We start from the raw sequence: 12,863 nt of genomic DNA, 5'->3' as shown, positions 1-12,863 counted from the left end.
ACACAGCAGAAAGGCCAATTACCACCTTTTTGGGCTGATTATCAATTAATGTGCGAATTTACTTCAAGTACTTCGAAGGTAGCCACAAAATGCTGGAGTAACTCAGCGGGTCAGGCAACATCTCTGGATAGAAGGAATGGGTAACGTTTCGGGTCGAGACCCTTCTTCAGACGTCCGTATGCTTAGTCAAGTCGCATATATCAACTCTATCTTCATAACTTAGTCATACATTTTTTGACCATTGTTCTTTTATTCAATACCAAGAGAATTGGGATGTGTAAGGAAAAAGCAAAATAGAAAAAACAAACAAAACACTTTTTCCTTTGTGTTGCAAAAAGTATCTGTTCAATAACCTTTCTATAAATAACAGAATATACCCATGATAGGCCTGACATTGTCCAAGAACTACAGAGTGTTGGAAATAATAGTCGTTTTTCACAAATGAATTTATGCGACCTGATGATTTGCCTGGATAGCAGCCAAAAAGTTTTTTTTTACTCTATCTTGGTACAAATGACAATAACATACCAATACCAAAATTACTGAATTCTAAAGCCATGTTAGGAATCCTGAAATGACATCTACTGTAATAAGATTTTGCAATCCTTTTGTTTTTCAAAATTAACTCCAAGTTGTAATCTTGAATAAGCGCAGCTGATGTCTCCTGAAATTTAACAACATTCCTATGTTTACAGTTAAATGGATTGGGATCGGCAGATCGAGAGAATTGATGATCCAGCTGTTTTAGGTTTGCTGTTGCCAAGAAGAATTTGCTATCACCAGAATGGACTTCGGCAAGTTGAAATTTGGACATGTTCGGTCTTCAAATACCAGAATTAGTATTGTTTGTATCTGGCAGAAATGTAGGAAATTACTGTTTTTGTGAGGGTGGAGGAAATGAGGAGAAGAATGGATGTTCTTTTTAAAAGCAACGTGAAAATGGCATTCAAAAAAATTAAATTTCATTTTATTCAGGGATAGGTTAAATGCTGCTGTCACAAAGTGTTCAGAATCCATTAAGTTGTCATTGAGATTTGGTAGAACTGGCACTTGTTTAATTTTTAAATCAATGTTGGTAGTTTTTTTCAAGAGCTGCTCTGAATCGGGCAATGTTTTTAATTAAGTTGGTAACTTTGAAAATAAAACAAAATGAAAAATTATCCCCTGTACTTTGGAAGAATACATTGGCTGGTGTTTTGTTTCCATACTAAATTGGAAATTATTTCTTTGAGGTTTCTAAATTGATAATGATGGGGCATTTTGGACGCCACGAAGACCATGGTTGCTGCGAATCCCTGCATTTCTCTTGGAGTTGTCACCTTGTTTAGGTTATGTCTCTTATGCCTTTAGGTAGACAGAATCATTTCATTTCATGGACTCTCAGGAGGCCGTGGTTGAGGAAGACCTGGTAGCAGACAAAAGGGAGATGCTTGCAATTACCACAGGACATGCCCTTTTCTTGACGATGGTCATGATGATTGCAATCTTGAAATTGCATAGTGCGTCCTCCTCCCAGAATTTAGAAATTAGATAATGAATTATGATCAATTTTCCTGTCCTCCAAATTTTAATGTTTTAACAGGGATGCTGTCAACTTCCATAACCTTATAGATTCTTAGTCGGGATGTGGTCTTTTGGGTTTCTTGTCCGCCTGGATCACAGTGAGGTTGGACTGGATAGGTTGCTGTGGAGTGTAGGGTCAAAGGTCATCCCGTTAAAGGCAGATTCACAGTTGAGTTCTTTGAAGTGTTCCTTCAGACAGGTGCTGACTGTCTCTGTCCTTGATATGATTGACTTTTTGGTGAGGTGGTCCTTTGGGCATTACAGGCTGTAGATAGCCTTGATATCTTTGAAAATTGATGTTTTATCAGTGGGTTTCCACTCGCCATCTGTCTTTCAATTCATGGGTTTTCTGTTAGACTTCTGCATTCCCTTGCCTATGGAGCTGTTTCTTTTCCCTCGAGTCAGGATGGTACTTCCAATTCATAGTGTTTATGGTTACCTAGCTCCTGGATATCTTGGTTATTCTTAGTTCTTGTATTTTATGATATGGAAGCTGTATGAGTGCTATAGGTGCACAGGTGAAGAGGTGGCACCAATGTTCTCTGCAAAATCATCCAAATCCATTGGCCGGACAAGAGAGCCAATGCCACTCCTCTCGTAGAGCAGTATCCCTAAAAATATTTAAGTTCAATGGGCTCTCATGGGCAAGTCTTGTTGTCCACGTGTCTGGCACCACATTCCCAATACAGGCGCTCTATTCCAAGTTCTATCCTGGCAAGAGATTACTGTGTGGATAAAGGAAGACATTCAAGGATGTTCTCAATGCATCTTTGGAAAAGGTGTAACATCCCATGGAATTGTGGTAATCGCTGGTCCGTGATCACTTAGAAAAGGGAAGGGATTGAGAATCTCACCTACATTTATGTGGAGCACACAGCACACTTAAGTAATGGGAATAGTGCATAAAGTATAAAACCACCCAGCTATTGACCCATCTGTGGCAATCTGCAGGTTCCATATTGACCTGAATAAGTATCTCAGAACCTACAGAACAGGAATGAAAGTAAGTATAGGAAAGAACTGCAGATGCTGGTTTAAATCGAAGGTAGACACAAAATGCTGGAGTAACTCTGCAGGTCAGGCAGCATCTCTGGAGAGAAGGAATGAAAGTAAGTCATCCTTAATTTGGAGGGACTGCCCTAGAAAAAGATGATTCTTTTATGGTATATTTGCTCTATTGACAGGACAACATTTCATGAGCTTTTATTGTGGGGAATGCTGTAAACTTACATTTGGTACAATGTAATACAAATGACATTGTAATTTACAAATGACAGTAATTGCGATTAGTTTTTAGACTATGCTATGCATGACCTTGTGCATGAGAGTGTTTATATGTGAACAATGGGATTGTGTGCTTGTCATAGGCAAATCCTTCCAATGATTCATGCTTATGGTCCTTTGTGAATCATAAGACAGAAGAAAAAAAGTCATTTTCGTGAAAACTCTTCAGTTCTCTTTGGGTGTGACCTGGGACACCATACTCTGAGTCTTTGGCCCTCATGAGGGAGATTTAATTTCATTGTTAAACTGCTGTTATTAACAGATGTTGCTGAATAGAGTGCTGTATGCCATTGAAATGTATTGACATTAATGATAAAGGGTGAATGAATGTAGCATTAACTGAATGGTAGACAGCATTTAACTATTGCGAACAATGCCTAGAATCCAGACTACGAAGTACTGGGAATTTCAAAATTTGGGTAAAGCTGTTGTTTTAAGATTTAATATCAAAATCTTTGATATTTAATATTTTGATATTTAATAACAAATGTACCTCGGTACACGGGACAATAAACTAAACAGAACTGAACTAATATTTAAGCTTGTCGAAGAGATATTAACGAAACCTGATTCATTAGAAAAGACTCATGATTTGTTTTCCCCACAAAGATGTGGTATTTTCATTAGTAAGAGTTGGAATGTTGTTTAATCCCTGTGAGAGACTCAAATCTAGAGGAAGAAGGCAAAACTTGTGCTTTAATTCAATGCAGAGTTTAAGAGATAAAACCATGGCAATTCAACATCACTAGTCACAGAATTTTCCAGTGTTTTCCTAATTTGTGAAATGTATTTTTTTATATGAAAAATCACTGGCAACAGTAGAATGATTGAATGTATTTTGAAAATCACAGTGTAAACTGGTCTCTTCAAACTGATTTGCTTTCTCGGCTCATGTAGTTTGTTGCTGTACTGAAGCACTCCAGGATTGAACCACAAGAGCTCAAAGTAATTAAAATCCCTAAATTTTGCAGTTAATTGTCCATGAGTGGCTCTGTTTTCCATACATTTTCTCCAAACTTTTCATGCTGCTTTTCTGATTTCCTCTTATGGATTCGGTTTTCAGTTGTGTATTCCATGTTTTAAGGAGCCTCCTTCGTATATTTAAAAAATAAATTACAGAATTCCAACCTCACCCAACACAGGAATTCTAAAGGAGCATTTCAGTGCTGTTTGTACCTCTGCATTTATTCAGCAAGCGAGTATCCCAAAGCTGAGAAAGATCAGTGTCAAGAATTTTTAAGCAACAGTTAGTTGTCCATACCAGCATGTATAGCAACTAAAAAACATTTAAGCTTCTTGTGATAGAAGTTCACAACACCTGTGCATGTTCTTACTTTGTTTTTTTTAAGTAAAGGTATTATGGAAATTTCCGTTTGGTCATTCCTACAGGTTTATTCTAATACCATTGCATTTTTGCACAGACTTTTTGCCATGCTAACTATTCTTCTAAAAATTGTTTTCCAATATTTCTGCCTGCTGATGTTCGGTGGAAGAATATGACAAACTGCACTGTATATATTTAACGTGATTAACATGATGTGCAGGGTATTTTTCCTGGGTTGGTGTCATTTACAATGAATGTTCATGTACAATGCACACAGATGATTGACGTATATGTACAGGCTGTATGTGTTTTACTTTGTAAATTATGTAACTGTTCTCTTTTTAAACATATAACTATTGAAACTCTGGGTGGGCTGTTAACATAACTACAGAAAATAAATTCTGAAATGTAAAGCCTCTTTGTCTCAATTTATTTTGAGCAAACGTCAAGGACTTTTTGCATTAGGCTGCATTCAAGTAAAAGTTAAGTAATCTTTTAACATTGTAGCAATTTGATTGGATTGATTTAAAGTACTAAGATTGACAATATATGTAAATGCATTTAATCATAGTAATAATTCAATTATATTTTGTTTTAGTAGAATAATATAGTATTCTGATATAAACTAGTGTTTGAATAAAAAATATTTGTAATAAAATGCTTTTCTGAATATTTCTAATGTTGAACAAAATGTGGAAACTTGACAAATTTAATGTAAATTTTCTGTTGGGCCATAATTATTTTAGTCTACTATAGAATAGTTCTGTGTACCTATTCTACATGGATATCTTCAGAATTTTAGCTCTTTGCTAATTTACAAAATATTTGAAGAATGTCAACATACATCAATGTATTATGCTACTTAACAAAAAGAAATATTTTAATTCTGCATCCTGAACATCAGATTCACAAGTGTTGGAAGTATTGTTCTTGGATTCATTCACTGCCTTCTGCCTTTGCAAAATGTCTGTCATCTATTCCATAAGTCCGGGCGGCACGGTGCCGCAGCGGTAGAGTTGTTGCCTTGCAGCGCCGGAGACACGGATTCGATCCTGACTATGGGTACTGCCTGTACGGAGTTCTCCCTGTGACCGCTTGGATTTTCTCTTGAGATCTTCGGTTTCCTCCCACACCAAAAATGTACTGGTTTGTAGGTTAATTGGCTTGGTATACATGTAAAATTGTCCCTAATGTGTAGGATAGTGTTAATGTGCGGGGATCACTGGTTGGTGTGGACCCGGTGGGCCGAAGGACCTGTTTTCATGCTGTATCTCTAAACTAAACTAAAGTCAGACTTGCATCTAGTCATACTGTTAGACATTGCCAGTACTTTTTCCCAATTCATTCATTCATCCCCTGGCCCCCTCATTCCTTTCCCATTGCAATCCTGATTCAATCTGCCTTTTGCCTGATCTTCAAGTTGTTACACTCTCCTCTCATCTCTGACTCAACTCCTTGTGTCTCCACAAATTGGTGAACCAAGATTGTCCCTCCAAAATGTCTGGCTGCCCATAATAAAAGCAGAAAGTTCTGGAAACACTCAGTTGGTCCTACAATATCTATAGAAAGAGAAACAGTTAATGTTTCAGATTAAAGATCCTTCATCACAACTGGGAATGAGAGAAAACAAATGTTTTATAACAATATTTAAAATGACATTTGGACTGGTACATGAATAGGAAATTTAGGAGAGGGGAGAGGCAAGTGTAGAAGGGCAACTTGTTCGGCATAGATGGGTTGGGCCGAAGGCCCTGCTACCTTCAAAAATTGTTCAAACTTCACACACAGTAGTGAAGGTCAGAATTGAACTTGGATCGTTGGATCGTCAGATGCAAGTCTGACTTGGATCGTTAGAGCTGTGCAGCATCAGTACTTACTGCTATGCCACTGTGCTGCTGCTGTGCAAGGAAAAGAAAATGTAATTATCCAATAATTTCTAATAATAAAACTTAAACAACAAGGCAGGCATGAAGAAAAGCTCTGACCCGAAATGTCACCTGTCCACTCCCTCCACAGATGCTGCCTGACCGCTGAGTTCCTCCAGCAGTTTGTTCTTTGCTCAAGATTCCAACATCAGCAGCCTTTTATGTCTCCAGGTGGGAAAACTGTTTTTTTTCGTAAAGATACATAATTCAATATTAAGTTTAAATAAAGAACAGATTGTTATGGCTGAAGAGGGAATCACATGGTTAGAATATTGCTCATTTTCTGGGATCTGAATATGAATTTGCTTCTGTAAGAAAAAAATAACATTTTCTATCTCAAGGGGCAGTTAACAGTGAGTAAAATAAATCTGAACAAAACCCACAGCACTAAATATCTATAATTTGGCACTAATGCAATAATCTCCTCAGTGTTACCATTATGAATCCCGTGGAAATGAGAAGTCAAGGCAATCTATTAGGTAATGTTGCACTTTATTGCCAAGGAAATTGTTGACTGGATTTGATATGTTGGGCTTCATTATAAACTACTGCTGGAAGTAGTTGTCCGAAGTGGAACCTCAAACAATTAAAGTAATTTAAGTGGTAAATATCACAAACTTTTACTCCCAAATCAGGATGCCGGGATTAACCTGCCTCTCAGTTTAACTTGTTTAAGGTTTTTAGGTTTATTATTGTCATGTGTACTGAGTTAAAGTGAAAAGCTTTGTTTTACATGCTATCTAATCAGATTAGATAATACTACACATAAACAATAGGTAGAGCAAAGGGGAAAGATACAGAGTGCAAAATATGGTTCTCAGTATTGTAGCGCATCAGTTGCATTGACAAAGTCAATTGTCTGCAATGGGATGGAGGTGAATTGAATTTATGGAATTCAATTATGAATAGTTTATGAAGGACCGTTCAGAAGCCTGATAACAGAGGGGACAAAGCTGTTTGTGAGCCTGGTGGTGTGTCCAATTCACGTTGCAGAAGCAGGTGTTATAGCAGAACGATCCATGCACTGCTCCTGGCAATGCTAGAAAGAACTTGTTCACTATGATTGGAATCAATATATCTAGTTCTTTCCCCAGTTTTCCCGATGGCCTTTGTTTGGAAGGGTAAAAAATAATTCCTGCCAACGAACATTCTGTATTTGAAAAATATTAGAACTATCCAATGATTTGAAGTAACGTGTAGAAAACTGATATTTACTGATGGTGAATTGCACTTTACTTTGATCTAAAAGCACTGAATATTCACTCTGTGCCACAAGAGGTGATGAGTACTCATCACAAGCAGTCTTCTGCTGCTCTGATATCACTGGTAGTTTTCCACAGCGACCTGGACTGTGCATCACACTTCCCTGCTGCTTCCTCGTGGAGAAAACTGTATCTGCAACTCCGTGAGTTGCTTCTGGAAGACTTACCAGCTCCATCCTAGATTTAATTTAAACATTCCTTAGTTGATGCCCATCATCCATTACTCTCAGAAGACTCTCCAGCAAATCTGGACTCGCTCCCTCATTTGTTGCCTGTCTTCCCTCAAGGTCATCTCTTTTTGTCGAGAACTATAATCCTTCCCCTAACCATGCCTTTATCTAACTTGTTAATCCCTCAGGAATTTCTAGTATAGAGTAGAATTTTCAGGGAGGAACTGCAGGATACTCAGTCTGTGGTCTTATGTCCACTAAATGGTGAATTGAATGGTATAAAATCTGACTTGAAAGCATGCCCTTCAGCCCAACCCATCCATGCCAACCAAGATGCCGATCTATGATCTTATTTGCCTGCATTTGGCCCCTATCTCGCTAAATCTTTCCTATCCATGCACCCATCCAAATGTCTTATGTTATTGTATCTGCATCAACCACCTTCTCTGGCAAATTGTTTCATGTAATCACCTCCCTTCTGTCTGAAAAGGTTGCCCCTCACTTGTGTGACAACAAGCCTCAATGTGTACTGATCTTGGGCTCCGGAATCACTGCAGATGGACGTCCATGACACTTCCTCCTACTGCGGTAAACGAGTGGCATGCAGGAATTCCTGCTCATGTTTGAGCTGATATCATGAGACATAATGAAATCTTCCAGGGTCACCTCCTTCCACCCAAAAAACACCACACTGTCTCAACTTATTTTTAGTCTGACCTAGCAGTGGATGGATAGCCCTGAGGACCATGGTGGAGAAGTCTAGGATGCAGAGAGAAAGAAATTACTTCTGTCAGGCTGTTCACCACAACAGATGTACGGATCAGCTCTCAAATCCAGCAGAAGACCACAGCATTACATGCGAGCCTTTGTAGTGTTGACTGGCCATGACATCCTTGAAGGTGCAAAACATAGCATATGGCTTGCAGACATCAGTATGGCATGTTTAAAAGGACCATGTGCTTAACTCAAGAATTAAACATCCTTAAAATTGTAGAAGAGAGTCAATTAATAATATTTTCAAAACCTTATGGAATTTGTCATCTGTTTGTTTAACATGTGTTATTTATTAGTCTGTTTGAATAACAGGTATTTTTCACACCTGAAAACCTGAGGAACAAATTAAACTGAATGTAAAAAGACTGCTGCGACCCCCTGTCAGCTGCTGTGCATTTCTCCGCCCAGCTTGTATGTGGAAAATTTTAGAGGTTGAGGGAAACACTTGACAGTTTCCATTAATGTTTGTTGTCAGGCAAATAACTTTGTGAACAGTTATAGTTTCTATGTCAATAGACAATAGACAATAGGTGCAGGAGTAGGCCATTCAGCCCTTCGAGCCAGCACCACCGCCATTCAATGCGATCATGGCTGATCACTCTCAATCAGTACCCCGTTCCTGCCTTCTCCCCATACCCCCTCACTCCGCTATCCTTAAGAGCTCTATCCAGCTCTCTCTTGAAAGCATCCAACGAACTGGCCTCCACTGCCTTCTGAGGCAGAGAATTCCACACCTTCACCACTCTGACTGAAAAAGTTCTTCCTCATCTCCGTTCTAAATGGCCTACCCCTTATTCTTAAACTGTGGCCCCTTGTTCTGGACTCCCCCAACATTGGGAACATGTTTCCTGCCTCTAATGTGTCCAATCCCCTAATTATCTTATACGTTTCAATAAGATCCCCCCTCATCCTTCTAAATTCCAGTGTATACAAGCCTAATTGCTCCAGCCTTTCAACATGCGACAGTCCCGCCATTCCGGGAATCAACCTAGTGAACCTACGCTGCACGCCCTCAATAGCAAGAATATCCTTCCTCAAATTTGGAGACCAAAACTGCACACAGTACTCCAGGTGCGGTCTCACCAGGGCCCGGTACAACTGTAGAAGGACCTCTTTGCTCCTATACTCAACTCCTCTTGTTACGAAGGCCAACATTCCATTGGCTTTCTTCACTGCCTGCTGTACCTGCATGCTTCCTTTCAGTGACTGATGCACTAGGACACCCAGATCTCGTTGAACATCCCCTCTTCCTAACTTGACACCATTCAGATAATAATCTGCCTTTCTATTCTTACTTCCAAAGTGAATAACCTCACACTTATCTACATTAAACTGCATCTGCCATGTATCTGCCCACTCACACAACCTGTCCAAGTCACCCTGCAGCCTTATTGCATCTTCCTCACAATTCACACTACCCCCCAGCTTAGTATCATCTGCAAATTTGCTAATGGTACTTTTAATCCCTTCATCTAAGTCATTAATGTATATCGTAAATAGCTGGGGTCCCAGCACCGAACCTTGCGGTACCCCACTGGTCACTGCCTGCCATTCCGAAAGGGACCCATTTATCCCCACTCTTTGCTTTCTGTCTGTCAACCAATATTCTATCCATGTCAGTACCCTACCCCCAATACCATGTGCTCTAATTTTGCCCACTAATCTCCTATGTGGGACCTTGTCGAAGGCTTTCTGAAAGTCGAGGTACACCACATCCACTGACTCTCCCCTGTCAATTTTCCTAGTTACATCCTCAAAAAATTCCAGTAGATTTGTCAAGCATGATTTCCCCTTCGTAAATCCATGCTGACTCGGAATGATCCTGTTACTGCTATCCAAATGCTCAGCAATTTCGTCTTTTATAATTGACTCCAGCATCTTCCCCACCACTGATGTCAGACTAACTGGTCTATAATTACCCGTTTTCTCTCTCCCTCCTTTCTTAAAAAGTGGGATAACATTTGCTGTCCTCCAATCCACAGGAACTGATTCTGAATCTATAGAACATTGAAAAATGATCTCCAATGCTTCCACTATTTCTAGAGCCACCTCCTTAAGTACCCTGGGATGCAGACCATCAGGCCCTGGGGATTTATCAGTCTTCAGTCCCATCAGTCTACCCAAAACCATTTCCTGCCTAATGTGGATTTCCTTCAGTTCCTCCATCACCCTAGGTTCTCCGGCCCCTAGAACATTTGGGAGATTGTGTGTATCCTCCTCAGTAAACACAGATCCAAAGTAACGGTTTAACTCGTCTGCCATTTCTTTGTTCCCCATAATAAATTCCCCTGCTTCTGTCTTCAAGGGACCCACATTTGCCTTGACTATTTTTTTCCTCTTCACTTACCTAAAAAAACTTTTGCTATCCTCCTTTATATTATTGGTTAGTTTACCCTCGTACCTCATCTTTTCTCCCCGTATTACCTTTTTAGTTAACTTTTGTTGCTCTTTAAAAGAGTCCCAATCCTCTGTCTTCCTACTCTTCTTTGCTATGTTATACTTCCTCTCCTTAATTTTTATGCTGTCCTTGACTTCCCTCGTCAGCCACAGGTGTCTTTTACTCCCCTTAGAGTCTTTCCGCCTCTTTGGGATAAATTGATTCTGCATTATTCCCAGGAATACCTGCCATTGCTGTTCTACCGTCTTCCCTGCTAGGGCCTCCTTCCAGTCAATTTTGGCCAGCTCCTGCCTCATGCCTCTGTAATCCCCTTTGCTATACTGTAATACCGACACTTCCGATTTTCCCTTCTGCCTTTCCATTTGCAGAGTAAAACTTATCATGTTGTGATCACTGCCTCCTAATGGCTCTTTTACCTCTAGTCCCCTTATCAGATCAGGATCATTACACATGCTATTGATCTTTGAATCTGTAGTTCCATTGTGGCTATGAGCCATGATTTCACAGTTGGCAACATCTGGCTTGGATGATAAAGAAGTTAAAGAATAAAAATTACTATTGATGGTTAAAATGATGCTGCTCTTCTGTCGGTTATTTTAACACCGGATTTAGTCTATTTGTTTAGAATGAAACTATATTAATACCAAGTAAGCTACTATCACCAGGGGCATTAATACCATTAATATTAATATTGGTATTAATACCAAGTCAGCTACTATCACCAAGAGTAATTTGTAATCTTTGTAATTCCCGTCTTTGACCACAGCTCTCTAAGTTGACCTCAATCAGATACAAGGAGAAGGATGGCACATACTTGAGCACCTGATTTGGGAATTTTTCACCACCCTTTCATCTTTGCTTGGTTAATCTCCTGGAACTCACTCCTTAGTAACAGTGTTGGGACCTTAGCCGCATGTGCTGCAGTCTGCTAGCACTCATCACCACCATTCAAGGGTAACCAGGGATTGCTATAAAGGCTGGCATTCTTAGCAATCATCAAATACAAGAAGGGATTTGACTTTTTTTTTTTTAAAGCTGCATGTTAATAATTAATTTCACTACTTCTAAAGGATTACTGGTCAAGAAGCTTCTTCAGACTGATGGATTAGGAAGGGGAGAGAGCTGGAAATTAGAGGTGGGGGTGAGGCAAAGCCTGACAAGTGACAGTGAGGGATTGAATGGCAGATGGGTGGAGATAGGCTAGTTAGTGGACAAAGGCTAGAGATATGGAGGCTGGTAGGGTGAAAGGTGAGGACCAGAGGAACTCTATTTTTATTCTTGTATATATGAACATGATGATCAGCATAGACGTGATGGGCTGAAAGGCCTTTTCCTCTGCCGTACAACTCTGAACTAAGACCTCTTTCCATACTCTGAATTTTTTTTCTGACAACTTTGTATGGGTTCAGCAAAGGTATTTTGTATAGATCATTTTTAGCAAGTGCCGAAGATCAGGGAGTAATTGGAGCATCTTCCGTATAAACATGTAATCATGACATGTAATCATGACAAGACTGATCACTGCGTAAGCATGCCTCTTCTGGTGCCAATAAGAGACACATAGTTTCCTTGCTACTGACAGATGCAATTAGTTTTTCATTTAAGGTTGTTTTACTGAGTTTTACCACCACTTGTTTGGATGCTGGTGTATAGTTGTTGATATTTGTAGGGGGAACAAAACAACATTGGTTATTGGGTACAATTGCTGGTCATAAACCAGAGGTTAGCCATGCCAGTGGGAGCAATGATGTGAAAGGCATCATGCCTTTACAAAAATCTAACAATGTTACTGTTAATTCCAATTCACTAAATTTAGTTACATATTATAGAGGAATGATGACTTGTGGTAGTTTCAATGATTGGAAGGGATTTCAACCTGAACGATTATGGAATTCAATTCAGTTTCTATAGCACAAAGATATGAGAATCTAGAATATTGACTCGTCTAATGGAGAGAATTGACAGTACCTTTTCTGAATTTATATCCTTTTATTTCAAAGACATAATTGTCTATGCCAACTGTTTATGGGATGGATCAGATGTATCCCATAATGTTTTGTTTTCAACTGATTTGGAAAGGACCAAAGTGAGGGCAAGACTGCCATTATCACCATTAGGCTAAGGCATTGGTCAATGTGAAGGATCCTTGTGGCGTTAAACATG

General features: G+C 39.4%; 1 protein-coding gene across 2 annotated transcripts in view; it reads left to right on the top strand.

The window, feature by feature from the left end:
- adss2 (adenylosuccinate synthase 2) overlaps positions 1-4,746 on the top strand; it is a 612,379-nt gene extending 607,633 nt beyond the window's left edge. The window contains exon 13 of one of the 2 annotated variants that reach the window (XM_078405370.1): positions 696-4,746. In XM_078405370.1, coding sequence (XP_078261496.1) covers positions 696-748 — 53 coding nt within the window. In that variant the 3' untranslated portion in view covers positions 749-4,746. The remainder of the gene's footprint in view (positions 1-695) is intronic. The other variant, XM_078405372.1, reaches the window with a different exon arrangement.
- The last annotated feature ends 8,117 nt before the right edge of the window (positions 4,747-12,863 follow it).

The sequence above is a fragment of the Rhinoraja longicauda genome, chromosome 9 (assembly GCF_053455715.1).
Source record: "Rhinoraja longicauda isolate Sanriku21f chromosome 9, sRhiLon1.1, whole genome shotgun sequence".
NCBI lineage: Eukaryota > Metazoa > Chordata > Chondrichthyes > Rajiformes > Arhynchobatidae > Rhinoraja > Rhinoraja longicauda.
This window is presented reverse-complemented; position numbering and strand designations above follow the sequence as displayed.